Here is a 16,238-nt window from a genome sequence, read left to right as displayed (position 1 = left end):
AATTATACTTCCTTAGTCCCAAAACTATAGTATGAGTTATGTTTGACACGAGATTTAAAAAATATTGATATTATATTTGTAGTGGGTGAAAAGTACGAGTAAAATATTTTTTTGTCCTTGTAAATGTATTAGTGTAAAAAGTAGCGGCAATTGTGTAATAATATATATAAACAATATATATGTATTAAAATAAAATGACATGTACTATGTTATGTGGAAACATGTGATGTATGTCTATTTTCTCCGTAATGACTAGAAAAATCAGCACATTAACTCATTTGCTTTGTATTTTAAGTGTTTTTAATTATTATTATGATTTTATTTTTTATTTTTTATTTTTTACTTTTACAAAATTGAACACTTAATTTACATAGCCAAAAATAAAATAAAATAAAATGAAAGAAATGGATTTGTTATATTCATGTGTGTTTGAATTTGAGTTTTAGTTGTATAGTACTTCATTCTCCATTTGATAACTATATATTTTACAGTCTCAATACAATACTCTTGTTTATCATTTTTGTTCATTCCAAAATAATAATCTCATTTTTATAAATAAATATATTACTATAAAATTACTTTTTACTTTTTCAATATTATTACACAATTGCCACTACTTTTTACACTAATACATTCATAACGGCAAAAAAGCTTTTTGCTCGTACTTTTTATTCACTGCCAATATAATATCAATATTACTTAAATCTCGTGTCAAACACAACGCAAACTATAGTTCTGAGACGGAAAAAGTATTTTTTATTGTTTAATGATAAAATATTTATTTTCTTTTTAAAATGTACAGACTTTTTATTATATATATTACAAATATTTTTATTTTTATATTTATTTATATCAATACTTTCACACAATTAGAAATAAAATAGTTTTTACATATCAAAACAATCGTCAACTATTATTAAAATAAAATATTTATTAAATTTAGGAAAAAAATAAATATTTACTTAGAAAGTAAATATTTTTTTTTTTTACTGTGTTATTTTGTAAAAAAATATTTATATTTTAATAAGAAATGGTGCGGATTGAATAATAAAAATAAAATGCTTTTAAACATAAATCAAACACATTTGTGTGGTTTATTTTTTATTTTTTATAAAATAATTATCTAATGTAATATTTGTAAAAAAAAAAAAAAAAAAAAACAATACTAATATCTTTATAAGAAACAGAATATATTAAGGGTGTGTTTGTTTGAGGGATTGAATTTTAAATACACTATTTATTCGATTTTTTTTTTCTAAAAATATCAAATCAAACATTTATTTTTTTATATTATATTATAAATCAATTTTACATTCAAAATATCATATTATACAACTATTCAAATTCAAATTTTTTACTATTCAAATTCCAACTCAAAATCGAAACCTCCGAACAAACACACCCCAAGAATAGTCAAAGCACAGACCAAAACACACCCATATCGTATACTTTAATAATTACGGTATAAATATTAAAACAATACATTTATATAAATAATTTCTTTGCATATATATATATAATGGGATAAATTAATTAAAGTATCATATCAAGTGGAACTAAAAATGAGTATAATCCTAATAATATATGGCATGTTGGCCACTAAATTGCCAAGTGGATGGGAATCATATATTTAATAAATAAAAAGCCTATAAATATATTTTTTTTTATTTTAAAATTTGAATTTATTTTCAATAATTTTATAGTAAATATATTTTCAATAAAATATTACATTAATGATATACTTTCTATTACTACATTTTTATACTTTGTTTATTTTATACATTATATTATTTTTAATAAAAACATTTATCTATATTAATACATTCTTTTTTCTTATGATTAAGTTTGATTTTTTTTTCATTTAAATATTATATTCAATAATTATTTAATTTAATTTAATCATAATTCCGGAGAACAAAATAAATTACAATAATTGAACGAAGAACAGCTCAGCTCTCAGTGTATTTGTGAGCTCTGTTTTGGCATAAAACTTTGGCGTTTTATAAATTTTAAGAATTATAAAAAAAATAAAAAAAATTAGATATTATTTTTTTTGAAAAAAAAAGTTACTATTAAACAATATTTGTCAAAATCTATTAATTTATATTTTAAACGCGAATTCATTTATATAATTTATAATAAAAATATATTATCTTATCAAATTACTATATAAATATTGGCTCAGTTTACACAGAATTTTGTAGATTATATGATTTTTGGTGTGTAGCATAGATAATTGTGTAAAAATATAAAATATATTATTTTAATTTAAAATATTTTTTTATTTTTTGTAATATTTTTTTTTATAATGATTATTTTGATTTTTGTATAAAATATTATATTTTTTATTATTTTGGAAAATGACATTTAAAAGATAGTACTCCCTCCGTCACAAAAGTATAGTCTTATTGTGCTGGACACGAGATTTAAAGAATATTGATATTATATTGGTAGTCGGTAAAAAATAAGAATAAATGACTTTTTTGCCCTTGTGAATATATTAGTGTAAAAAGTAGTGGTAATTGTGTAATAATAATGAAAAAATAAAGGTAGTTTTATAGTAATATGATTATTTATACAAATGAGACTATTATTTTAAAATGAACAAAAATAATAAACAAAATTATTGTGTTAGGACGAATAAAATATTTAAATATCAGAGTGAATAATTTAAATTAAAATCTCAATTTTTAACCAAAATTAAACAAACCCTAATGCTATAGTACTTTTTTCTGTCGTATAATGGTTGGTACGCGTTGAAATATTGTATCACATAAAAAAAAAAAAAAATTGTACATAGGAGTGTTTCTTTTCTTTAAATTTTAAAAAAATTGATATGAATTTAATATTAAAATAATATTGATAGAATATTTTATAAAAATATATATATATTTTTTAAAAAATACATAGTCTAAATAATAAAATTTGGGTAAAGAACACACCTATTGTATTTATGACACTGGACTCTGTCGTATAATAGTTGATACGTTTTTAAATATTGTATCACCAAGGGTGTGTTTATATGAAGGATTTGTGAAGATTTTCACTATTTATTCTATTTGTTTTCTCGAAAATATTAAATCAAACACCTATTATTTATTTTCTATATTATATTAAAAATCAATTTTACATTCAAAATATCACATAAACACCTATTTATATCACATCATACAACTATTCAAATTCAAAATTTTTACTATTCAAATCCCAACTCAAAATCCAAATTCTCAAACAAACACACCCTAAACACGACACTGACAGATCAATCACTTCAAGCCTTTCCTTAATTGGCAGTGGATGCCTATATATCCAGCAACCTTTTGTAAGTGCCAGTTACGACCCTTTTTGTTTTTCACGTTCTTATAATTAAATATATATATATATATTTTTTATAAAATAATAATCCATCCGTCCCATCAGTCTCAGATACCGTGTTATATTGTAAATACAATATTTTATAAGAGGTGTAATTAGTAGATAATTAAAAATGTATTGTTAAAAATAATTATCCTATAATATAAATAATTATAAATTAAGATTAAGATAACTAATTAGTTTAATTAAAATTAAAAAAATAAAATTTAAAAATTTAAAATGAGATTAAAGTGTCTAATCATTTTCAAAAAAGAAAGAAAGTGACATGGTATATAGGACGGACAGAAACGACAATGTGGACATGGTATTTGGGACGGAGGGAGTACATCTTATTCCTTTGTCTATTTTGAAATGGAATTTTTGAGATTTTGTATTAAATTAAAAATTAAAAAATTTAATTTTATTCATTCCATAATTAGATATTCATTTGTTTTTTACAAGTAGTTTTATAAATATTAATATTATATTGAGATGTAAGTAAGAATAAAGTATAAATTACTAAAATAACCTTATTAGTATGTGTGATATAAATGTAATGACATTTGTGTAATATATTGTAAGTTGTAAGGGTATTTGTAATGTTAGGTAAATAGTACAGTTACTAAAAAAAAAATAGATACTTTGTTATGTGACATACTAAAATGAAAAAATTGATACTTTGTTATGGATGAAGGAAGTATTAATTAACGAAGATGTGTAAAAAGATTTGACATTTTTATTATTTGATTTTATGTAAAAAAAATAAGAATATGTGTAATGATATATTTGTAATTTAAATAAAAATTAAATGTATTTTAGTATTAGTGTATGACTACTTTTACTAAAAAAAAATAAAATAGACGGACGAAAATAGTAAAAATGATATTTTGAAATAAGACGAAGAGAGTAATATTTTGATTGTAATAGATAATTAAAGTAGTATAAAAATAATTTTATTTTTATTTTTTTTTGGTGTAAAAGTAATAATAAAGATATTTGTGAGAAAAAATTGAATAATTAATAAAATAGTTCTTTGTAATTGGACAAACCAAAATAAAAATATATATATTTCATGAGTTGACGAAATAAATATTTTTTATTTTTGATTTATTTATTTTTTATATTTAAATAAAATTTACTAATTCAATATATATTAAAAAAATAAAATATAAATTAATTTAATTAACTTCATAGTACAATAGATACATTAGGTAGGATTCACTTAAAACACTTCTATTAATAGTTAGAAACTTCATGCTCTAAATACTTATATTATATGAGATATTTATTTAATTTTGATCAAATTCTACCTAATATGGTGTATGTGTATTATTTATTTCAGACATGCATAAAACAAATATCAAAATTAATAAAATTTCAAAAATAAGAAAGAAAAAATCGGGAATTATCTAGTTATTTATCAATATGTTTTTCGATTAATATTATAAAAATTATAACTATATGCATAAATGTGTTTATAAGCTAAAATTATAATATATAGTACTCCCTCTGTCCTAAAACTATAGTCTTAATTGGGTTGGACACATGATTTAAGGAATATTAATATTATATTGATAGTTGGTAAAAAAAATATAGGTAAAAGATTTTTTTGCCTTTTTTAGTGTATTAGTGTAAAAAGTAGTGCAATTGTATAATAAAAATGAAAAAGTAGGGATAATTTTATGGTGATATGACTATTTATGGAAACAAAACTATTATTTTGGGACGGACAATGGTAAACAAAATTATTGTATTAGAACAGAGAAAGTATTATTGTAATGAATTATATAATTATACGATAAAATAATATAATATTTATTTTAATGAATTGTTGTATAAGTTTATAATTTTTTTTTTTAAATATGTGATAAAACTAGTACAAAATTAATTATTAATAAAAGACAAAACGGTCTTTTAAACAATATTATTAAGTTATGCTCCATCTCTCCTCTAAGGTTACATTTATATTTTACTTAATATTAAAAATATTATTATATTTATATATATATATATTTTTACAAATGTCATTATATTAAATTATAAAATATTAATAGAAATATTTTTGTCGTTAGTCTTGATTCGTACTATGTTTTCATATAATAATTAATATTTAAAGATCGACACGTAAAAAAAAAAAAAAATGTGACCCGAAATGAGTTAATATTATTTAATCCTACCTAAAAAAAGATGATTAATAATCTCTAATTATATGATTTACATAACATATAGTAATAGTTTATATTTAAAATATATTTTTCTAATAGTTTGCTGGCTATTAGGTTCGGCTGAAATTTATCCAAAACGTATTCGACGAGTAATGATTGTCGATTATCACGTTATAAAAAATATATATACACTTATAACGTGCGTTTGTATAAGAGTATAACATATACTAAAATCAATTATTGTATGCTAATATGAAAGTATATTATGCGTTACTAGTTTATGATTTGTATTTGTATTATATAAATATATATTTTATTATTTGTAATAATATCATTTGTTATCTGTGAACACACAATGTGCTATAGGCAGTTACCAACACTCATCTTAGGGTGTGTGATTTCTATTTATATGACTTTTGATTTTTTTTTTATTATTTATTTAATTTTTATTTTTTAAGTGAAATAATCATTAGGTTAGATGTGATATTAATTGATATGTTTTTATTAAAAATTAAAAAAATATATTTTAGCCCTCGTATAATATTTATCTTTTACATCATTATATTTAATTTTAAAAATATTTTTATATTGTATAATTTTTTTATAAATATCATTATATTAGTATTATAAGACACTAGTAAAAGTATTTTGCTATTTTTTTTTCGATTTTACACTCGATTTTACTATTTAATTTTTTATTTTCTCTTAAAAATATGAAATCAAATGCCTATTTATTTATTTATTATATTACACTAAAATTTATTTTTATATTTAAAATATAATATCAATATATATTATATCACGTCAAACAATTATTTCAATTCAAAATTTTACTATTTAAAATAAAAATAAAAATAAAAATCTTATGAATAGACCCACCTTGATATTTCTTGGACTACTTTGTCCTTTCTAGCGAGTTTAATCTATCCATGGGTGCAGATGGTGTTTTTAGTTTCATTTTCAGTTTACTTGAATAATTGAGATGTTTTGGAGAAAAAAAAATAAATAATGGTTGTATTTATTTTGTAATTTTGAATATATATATATATATATTTATGTTAGCTATTGAAATTTTGATAATATAAAAAATATATTTTGTATTGAATTGTTAATTTTTGTAGATGAATAGAATATACGTATTGTATTTATAATTTGTATGAACAAACCTTATTTTTAAGTGTATTTGTTTGGAAGTTTGAATTTTGAATTGAAATTTGAATAATAAAAAATTGAATTTGAATAACGGTATAATATGATATAAATAAGAATTGATGTAATATTTTGAATGTAAAATTTATTTTACTATAATATAAAAATAACAAATAAATATTTAATTTGATATTTTTTTTAAAAAAATATATATATAAATAGTAAATTTATCAAAATTCTTCGAACAAACACACCCAAATTTTTCGAACAAACACCCTATTATCTTTTCGAGGTGGCCGTTTGGCCCAATCTTTCAATTTTCATTAGGTCTTCTTGGAAATCCTTCTTTTGATTCAAATCTCACGGTTTTCAACAGGAGCTCCGTTATTCCATCTGTCCGGGCTATGAATCTGGTGGTTGCTGGCCGTCGTCCGTCCCCCGCCGTTGGTAAGACCGCTAGACCTCTCTAATTTTATTATGAACATGGCTTCTTGTTATCTTAATCTTCCAGATTTCATTTAATTTTGGGTGTTGTGTTTTACTATATGTTTAATTATATTTCTCTGTTTTCGGCGAGTGAAGCTATATTTGGTTTTCCGTTGAATCACCGGCGAGTGTCAGTTGATATGAATTAGATTTCCTAATTGTGATTCCTCGTGGTCTGTTTACTTTGTTTCTAAACTTGTTTTTCATATGATTTGTTGTAACTTTTCTCCTATGAAACATCACACCAGGTTCATATTTTACTGTTTAAAACATAAATAAAAATGTCTTGCGGTTCAAACCATCATATCCGAGTTCTATTTTTCAACAATTACACAACCTCTAAAATTTAATTTTCATTCAAAATGTTGTATCAAACGTCTATTATAATTCAAATTTTTATTATTCCCACCCAAAACCCAAAGCTAACATTCAAACCTACGTTCAAATGTATCCACATGCCCAACCTACTACAAAAGAAAAGCCCATTTTGGGTGTGTTTACCTGGTTATTTATTTTGGGTTTTGGTTTTGGATTTGAATAATAGGTTGGAAGTGATACTTTGTGAGAGAATATAATTAATTTTTATAGTGAATATGAAAAGATTTTTTAAATAATCTCTTAAATAAACAAAGCTCCTGTAGTATGTATACATATTGGTTCAGAAAGGTCATAGGTCTTAAAGAGCATTAGAAAAAATACTATATGGTTCATTGTTTCATTATCTATACTAATTTTATATGTAAAGGTGAAAGATGTACCTTATATATTTATGGGGTTCTTACTTTTGTTTTGCTCTATGCCATCGAAAGCTAGGACAACAATCAATGTTAATGGTTTTTTGTCTTCTTTTGCTCAAAGTGATGAGATTGGTTTGTTTCTTGAGTCATTTTTCATGGTTTTGCTGTTGTATAGCTGAGTAGTAGAAAATGACTAGGCTTGAGAGTCTGGCCTTATTAGTGCTATTTTGCCTAAAGTTTATGTGGATTCAAAAAATGAAAAATATTTGCTTTTTGTTTCATGTATTAATTATGTAGTTGGTGTTGCTATGAAGACACTCCAAAACAAAGTACTCCATAGTAGTTGTAGGATGTATATGTTTTACTACAATATTTTGGGTAGTAAGGGTTAAACTAAATGTAGGACTTTATCTTCTAATTTTTGATTTGTTACACAATATTGGTTAATGCTCTTGATCCTATGAGTATACTAGTTTAAAGACTCATTCAAAATCAGGGATCTTGAGATTTTAGACAAATTCGGGTTTGTCCATTAGTGTGGGTGTGTTTTCCCTACTGTTCTATCTACCATTTCCCTTAAATAATAGTAATGATAATAAAATACATTAGATCCCACAACTATTTTCACCTCCAAAAATAAAAAATACAAAATACAAAACAAAAACAAAAACTAAAGCACATGTGACAGCACCTAGGGGTGTAATTCTTTCTCAAATTTTAATGGGTTATGTAAATATTGCTGATGTAAGTGGTGAAGTTGTGGAAAGTGATACTTATTTTAAGTAAAACCAGATGATGACGATGCTATTTTGGAATACTGGGTTGGAGAATGACTTATCTGATGTAGAATGAAGAGTTAACAATATGTAAATTGTTTGGTTCCTATTATGAACCACACCAAGAGTTTGAATCCAAAGCAACACCTCATACATTTTTATAGTTGATATGCATGCCAACAAGACATGATTGATTAGCAATTTGTTGAGGTCATGTTTGCAGTAGAACACCGGATGAGCTATAGAAAATTCTCTGGGGAAGGAAGTGAAACATAGATTGAGTGCTGACAAACATTATTTTGAACATCAATTTAGAACAAACTGTAGGTACTTGGCTGCCCGATCATATTGGAATAGGATTTAGTAGGAACCTTGGTCCATTTTTGCCATGTATAGCGATTTCTCACCATTGCACCCTGTAACAGAGACTAGAAAATATTTAAACATGATATATTTCATATATATATATATATATTTTTGAATGCTGCAAATATTTATTATAATATATGAATGCTGCAAATAAGTATATTTGTTTGAAGATTAAGCAAAACATTCAAATGCAACAATAAGGTAGTACTCACATAAACTTCAATGGAGAACGAGTATTTAAGAGATTCAAGAATTGTTGGAATATCAGTCGTCAACTCTTTAACCTGAAAATTTTAGTAAATAAGTCACATATTATTACCAATACCCTTACCATGTGAAAGATAACATTGGATTACATAAAAATTGAAATATAATTATATATGCCTCAAGTTTGTATATGCTTACACAATTGAAAGAGGCAATGTCATGAATGGACACCCAACCATGTGTATCCATTTTTTCCCTCAAGTAAGTGTCTTTGGCCATATTATCATCACTTTCACAAGATAACACAATACATCAACAAAAAGAAAAGAAAAAAAAACAAGTAAAAAAATAAATAAAATAGCAAATTGGCAATGCAACTTACGAGAAATAATACTCTATTTGTCTGATTAATTTTGTTATTAAAGAATCTTCGGGAAAAACCATATGCGGGTGTGGGGGGACAAATGGAACATAGAGCGTCGGCATTGTTGCTTGAGGGTAAACACCTAATAAATAGATAAAATTATAAATTTGAAGTAATTGATCTACTAATTCAACTAATGTTATGAATTTACCTGGTGGAAGAGGTGAATACACAAGGGATCCGTAAGGATTCAGAGTCGTTCCATGTTGGGTTAACAAAGGAAGTGGGCAATACGGCACCGAAAGAAGTGGGGAATATGATGGTGCCATCAAATTTAGGTTATTGCAAGAAGGCATCCAATAGAATCTATTCGTATAGCCGCTAGCATTTGAACTCCAATCAAGATAGCCACTTCCATCATTTTTCATAGCAAAATTTCCAATAACCATCGGCGGGATGAAGTTGGTTGCCATGGTGGTTGTGGTCGCGTGATTAAAGATATTTGCCATCGCCGAAAGACTCTTGAATCCTGAAAAACAATTGCCGGTGGAATTGAATCAAGACAATAGCTTTTGTGTATCCTATGTAGATAATAAAAAGAGTTTTTTTAGTAGGTATTAGGTTTACCGTGCAAATCTGAGTTGTCATATGTCATTGCTCCATAATGACACAACAATAATTATTTATTATTACATATACACGGTAGGCCCCACTACATAACTTCGATTGATATGGGTCGGCAATAGTGAAATAGTAATTTAATGTTACCAATCTAATAAATTTCATATAAATTTACCGTATTTATTAGTTGTGTTTGGTATTATTCCCAACAATAACTTTTACTTCGCAATAAAAATATACTATATATTATTTTTCACAAAATAGCTCATCAAACTACTATTATACAAATCAAAACTAAAGAAGCTTTATATAGTTTATATGTTAAAAGCAAATTTTCATCATTCGAAACATATGTATCAATGTTATATCTAACAAATGATACATTGGTATTATTAAAATAAGATATCAATCCTTTACTAACAACATATTCTATCATGAAAAGCCACTTATCGACAATGCATTATTCAAAATTCAACAAACTTATATTGATTTGAAATATATAATACTCCCTCGGTGCAAAATGCTTATGCCTGAACACAGAGACTAATAAATAATAATATTTTAATAGAAGATGGAGTAGGTAAAAAGTACAGTAGGGGTATTATAAAAAAATTATTAACAATCTAATAAATAATTATTTGAGTAAGTAGAAAATGTTGTTGCAAATTGATTAATATCGGTTAAAGTATGGGTAATAAAATTGTGAGTATATAAAGGGTGTGTTTGTTTTGTGTTTTGATTTGAAGGAATATATTTTTTTATGTGAGATATAAAGAATTAAATAGGTAATAAAATGCTTATGCCTAAATACAGAGAATGTTGTTGCAAATTGATTAATATCGGTTAAAGTATGGGTAATAAAATTGTGAATATATAAAGGGTGTGTTTTGTATTTTGGTTTGAGGGGATATATTTTTTATGTGAGATATAAGGAATTGCGTAAGTAATATAAAAATAATGAATGTGGATAATATATTATTTTTTTTGGGAAAATGTGTGGGGGTTCTTTTCACAAAAAAAACACATCCAAAGTTTTTACTATGAATAAACTATGCATAAGTTTAGCAGACAACCATAAAAGGGATACTGACATAATTATTCAGATGTAGGGAGTAGTTTATAATTATTTTAACAACTATATGCAAGATATCTACAATAATAATAATCATAGTCATCATATTATAATTAATTATTCATATTTTGTTTTGCTTTTAAAAATTATACAAAAGTAATGAACATTTTATATGCCTTAATTTGACATCTCGTCTATCCTATTTAGTATATTGAATAATTATATTTAACAAAAGAATGCACAAGTCTCATGCCTCTGATCTTTCTTCACATAGGTGTATAGTCGTGGGTATAGTAAAACATCCTTTATAATACCATTTGTAAGCTATGTTTATTTTCTGTTGAATTTCCAAGAGATTTTTGGCGCAGAGAAAATGGAACATCATGGTGTTTGGATTGTCAATGGTGTTGGGGCTTCGAACTATAAATACTTAGTTTCTTCTTGGTGCTGCCACTTACTGATAGTCATTTTGGCTGACTTATTTTAGTCGATCATTATTTTAATTGCATTTTAGTTTCTAAATTAAATGGAAATATAATTTTGGTTCTAAAAGTAATTTCTATTTATCATTTTTGATCTTTAGATGTACCTATTTCGAAATGGTCCTGTAATTTCACTTGTCACTCCAATAGTCATGATTGTGTATGTGACCCTTACATGTGTATTGTGGAACCTCCACGTGTCAAATATTGTAAGCACACGTAAATGTCACACGCAGAATTAGTACACCATTAAAGTGACAAATATAATCCACTTAAATAACCAAAACAATACATTCTGCCACTTATAAGATTAACATTTTGTTTTTTCCGAATTAAATCAGTGTACATGGGCCTTTTGAGTTTGTTAATGACTCTGTATCTTTTTAATGTGTTGATGAAATGACACTACTTAATATTCTTTCCTGTTTTCTCAAACATCTGTGTAATGGAATATTTGGGATTTGGTTGGTTATGGTGGAGGACTATTTTGAGTTGCTTTCTTCTGGTATATGAAGGTCTTGCTTGCTTTGCCTTTCTGGCGCTGTTGAGGCCTCTAGAAGTCATCAGAGTCCTGTTCTTCCATCTCCCCAGCTATGAATCTGTTTGCTGCCTGCTGTTGGTATGGTCAGTAAGCCTCTCTCTGTAGCCTATGTGGAATTTACGATACCTGCCCAAGGCTTGATGTTACATAATGCTTGCAGATTTTGATCTATTTTTAACCCAATCTGTGGATTTATTTTGGTTGGTTATTCAGAAAGCTTCAGTTGGTAGTGAAATAATAGCGGGTTTGCTGTAGGCTACGTTGGAGTTTATGTTGGCGACGAACTTACTGGAGTATCTGTTAATAATTGACCACAGAAAATTATACATTTCCTCAGCATCTTTTACCCGGTCTTTTTCAATGGTTTTGCTCGCTTTTGCTCAATCAGGTGCAATTTTGTTTTCTTATCTTAGTTACTTTATAGTTTCCGTGTTTTGCTTTCTTATCTTTAGTTAATTTATAGTTTACATGTGTTGGATAGGATTTGGGCTAACCTCATTGGGCTTATTTTTGGTTATACTTCCTCTCTTATGTACAATAGAGAGTTAAGCTTTCATATAATGGCTGACCATCACACGCTGGCAACAGAGCCGATCGACCCGAATTACCAACCTGTGTGATTATGGCTGATCATCACAAGCTGCTGTTGCCACCACTGTGCGCCTCCTCCACTGCCCACAACTGCCACTGTCACCCCACACCATCTGCCCTGTTTCTTGCTGCATTATAGCTGCAGTCTGTTTCCTTCCTCAACCAGTTGATAATTATTATGGGTGTGTTTCTTTTGAGGTAGTTGGTAAAATTGGGTTTGGGTTTTATTTGAATTTTAAGATATGTTTGAGTCTTGATGTTTCTTTTGTGTTTAAGTTTGGTTGGGGTTTGAGGAGTTTTGGTATAATTGATTTGATAGAGTAATAAGTATAATAATCTTACCTCTATTAATTTAAAATTTTTAAAATTAATAGGGGTAAGATTTGATTATGAATTTATATTATATCTACATAAATATTTTTTAATTTTTATTTATTTATATTATAAAATTTTTTATTAAATTATAATTATTACAAATATCAAATTATATTTTAATTTTTTTTTTTAAAAAACAAGAGGGGGGAAAGGCTACTGCTGCAGACGGTGTCGGCTGGCAAGTGACAACCCCAGTTTGGGGGTTTTTTACTGTGTAAAAGTGTTTTGCACAGTAAAAACCCCTTACACTGGGGTTGAAGAAACACACTATATCAGCTTTTGCACGGTAAAAATCCCCCAAATTAGGGTTGAAGAAACACACTGTATCGGCTGAGGACATTGATTCATTCTCAAATTTTCTTCTTTGGAGCTTCTTCATATTATTGTTTATTCATCAGATTCGACTGTCCTTCCTCCAACACCTGCTATTGCTGTAAGGTAAGTTATTGGGTAATTCAAATTATTCTTTTTGGTCCAAAGCTGTTGATATGTAGTGTAGGGGTAAGTCTTATTAGAACATTTTACTACACTGTACAGATGTGATTTTGATCTTTCCGATGGTAATGCCAGAAGTTGTTTTAATATATGATTTTATCTTGTTTCTAATTTATTCCTTATTCATGATCCGGACGGCACAATTTTCTTGTGCTGTACCTCTCAACAAGATGATCCTTTTGGATCTTGTTGGAGTATTGATCCAAGATACGAGGCTGCACGGCTAAAAACTTATGTTCTATTATGGATACTGCTACTGCTGCTTCGACAATCAATAGGTATTTTGTTGCATCCTATTTTAACTACCATGATAAGATCTTAACTTGTGATAGTCTTAAGGTTGGAAAAAATTATTCGGTGATATCTATGCTTGTCTATTTCGTAGTCACTTTATATCATCGATGGATTCGAAGTATGTGTAGTGGTAGCTCTGCTTTGATATCTAGTTTTTGTGCAAATGATGTACCCTATTAAGGTGTTGGTTTGGACAGAAGTTGTGATTGTTGCAATAGTTGAAAAACCCGGAAATCAATAGAAAGAAAATACAAGTACTCAATGGCATGGTAGTATTCGAATTTTTAGTGATTCCTCAGTGTTGAGCCTTTACGTGAATAGTAAAAAATATTCTAAACATGAATTATTTTGTAGATATATACATAAGGCAAAATTGCTCATAACTCTCTTGTGGTTTCGAAACTCGGGGTAAATTCCCTCCCATACTTTAAAAATTGCATGACGTCCCCTTATACTTTAAAAAATGTTGCATGAAACCACTTTGTGGTTTTGAAATTCAGCATAAATCCCCAATTTACTTTAAAAAATTGCATGACGCTCACTTATACTTTCAAAAATATTGCATAAAATCCCACTGTCATGCAAAACATATAGGTAGGAAATCATCTTCTTATCACACGAGGAAATTTTCATGTTTTTTAAAGTATAAGGGGTACCATGCAATTTTTAAAGTACATGGAAATTTTACGCAGGGAGTTATAAGCAATTTTACCTATACATAATGTATATAGGTCATATGCAGTGTTGGAGCATGTTAGACATTTCATCATATCTGAAAATTTTGTCTATTATCAAATAAATTATTTTACAAAACAATTTAAAGCCACTTATTGAAAATTTTGAATCTATCAAAACAGTAGAGTATTTCTATTTTTATTTTTCTAATTTTATTTGATTTAAATTGTATTTTGCTGTTATTTTATAAAGAGAAATATGTACATATATACATACATTTATTAGAAACTCTATGAACAAACTCTAATATTTGGTCAGTTTTAAATGGTAAAAGATGTTTTGGCTTCTAATGCAGGAGGTTCTTACTTTTAGGTATAATTTTAAATGATATAGAAAATAAAAGAAAATAACATGAAAAAGAGATATAATATTATTCATCTTCTTCCTTAAAATTAAATTACTACCTCTAATCTGAAAATTTCAATAGATAAAATAACATTAAAATATTTCCCTATATAATGATTTTTTGAAATTATTTTCATGAAATTTATTTATTGGATAATGATCGTGAGTTTTATTGGATAATTCTTTATTTTCTTGAATATTACTTCCTTTGTTTCACTCTCATGTCTACATTTTTATTTTCGTCCGTTCCATTTATTTTATAATTTTTTTTTGAAAAACAATTATACATTTTAATCTTATTTTAAAATTTTTAATTTATAATATTTTTAATTTTAATTATATTAATCATTTATTTTGATCTTAATATATAATTATTTTATTATAAAATAATTATTTTCACTAATACATTTTAAATTGTTTGTTAATTATACTTCTCATAAATTTTCGTGTCCACGGTAACTCGGACAAAATATCCGGGACGGAGAGAGCATTTATAAGGTTGTTAATTGGGTACTATAGGAATTAGCCTTTTAGGTGTTTAGATCCGACTTCAAGTATCCGATAAAAAATTGGATCGGGTATCATATATATATATATATAAATTCAAGCCAACAGACCCGATGAATTGGGCCTTGACTATAATTAATATCAAAATACTTGGAGTAAACAAAGGCCCAAAATTTTGAAGACTTAGTGGGCCTTTAAAAACCTGTTATGGGCTCAAATGCATGTAATCAATTGGTTGAAACATAATTAAAGAAAAAAAGAATTATATATATAATATATATTATTATAAAATGAATTACATATAGTGCCCATGCACCCAACTCTCAAAATAAAGGTGCACAAACCACCAAAATTAAATGAAATTATAAATTAGGATTTGACCCACTTGCTACCGGCCCCTTTAATATAAATATATATTATTCGTTTTTTAATAATTTTATTATATATATTTAATGTTCAATCAACTACTCCCTTTATTAGAAAGGCGTGTTTTCTCAAAAAATGTATATATATATTTTTTAAAATAAAATATTCTCAATATAAATACATAAAAAAAAAAACAATTTGTTTGAT

At 26.1% G+C, this 16,238-nt stretch overlaps 1 protein-coding gene across 7 annotated transcripts; it reads left to right on the top strand.

Annotated features, from left to right (window-relative positions):
* The first annotated feature begins 6,930 nt into the window (after positions 1 to 6,930).
* On the top strand, positions 6,931 to 13,875 carry LOC127257411 (uncharacterized). 7 transcript variants are annotated; one of them, XM_051283815.1, is made up of 4 exons: positions 6,931 to 7,115; positions 12,298 to 12,401; positions 12,579 to 12,711; positions 12,912 to 13,875. In XM_051283815.1, the coding sequence occupies exons 1-4, from the start codon at positions 7,073 to 7,075 to the stop codon at positions 12,941 to 12,943; spliced, it is 312 nt and encodes a 103-aa protein (XP_051139772.1). In that variant the 5' UTR covers positions 6,931 to 7,072; the 3' UTR covers positions 12,944 to 13,875. The 7 variants fall into 7 exon arrangements, 3 of the variants coding, with proteins under 3 accessions (XP_051139772.1, XP_051139773.1, XP_051139771.1); XM_051283816.1 differs by having other exon boundaries at positions 12,865 to 13,875; XM_051283814.1 differs by having other exon boundaries at positions 12,805 to 13,875.
* The last annotated feature ends 2,363 nt before the right edge of the window (positions 13,876 to 16,238 follow it).

This window comes from Andrographis paniculata, unplaced genomic scaffold (assembly GCF_009805555.1).
Source record: "Andrographis paniculata isolate CXL003 unplaced genomic scaffold, ASM980555v1 Contig57END, whole genome shotgun sequence".
NCBI lineage: Eukaryota > Viridiplantae > Streptophyta > Magnoliopsida > Lamiales > Acanthaceae > Andrographis > Andrographis paniculata.
The sequence above is the reverse complement of the archived record's forward strand: the minus strand, read 5'-3'. Positions and strand labels throughout refer to the sequence as shown.

Coding starts and splice junctions, on each gene's coding strand:
- LOC127257411 (XM_051283814.1), top strand. CDS start 7,073: ATGAATCTGGTGGTTGCTGGCCGTCGTCCGTCCCCCGCCGTTG. Junction 7,116..12,297: donor TCGTCCGTCCCCCGCCGTTG/GTAAGACCGCTA, acceptor TGGTATATGAAG/GTCTTGCTTGCTTTGCCTTT. Junction 12,712..12,804: donor GCTCGCTTTTGCTCAATCAG/GTGCAATTTTGT, acceptor TGTGTTGGATAG/GATTTGGGCTAACCTCATTG.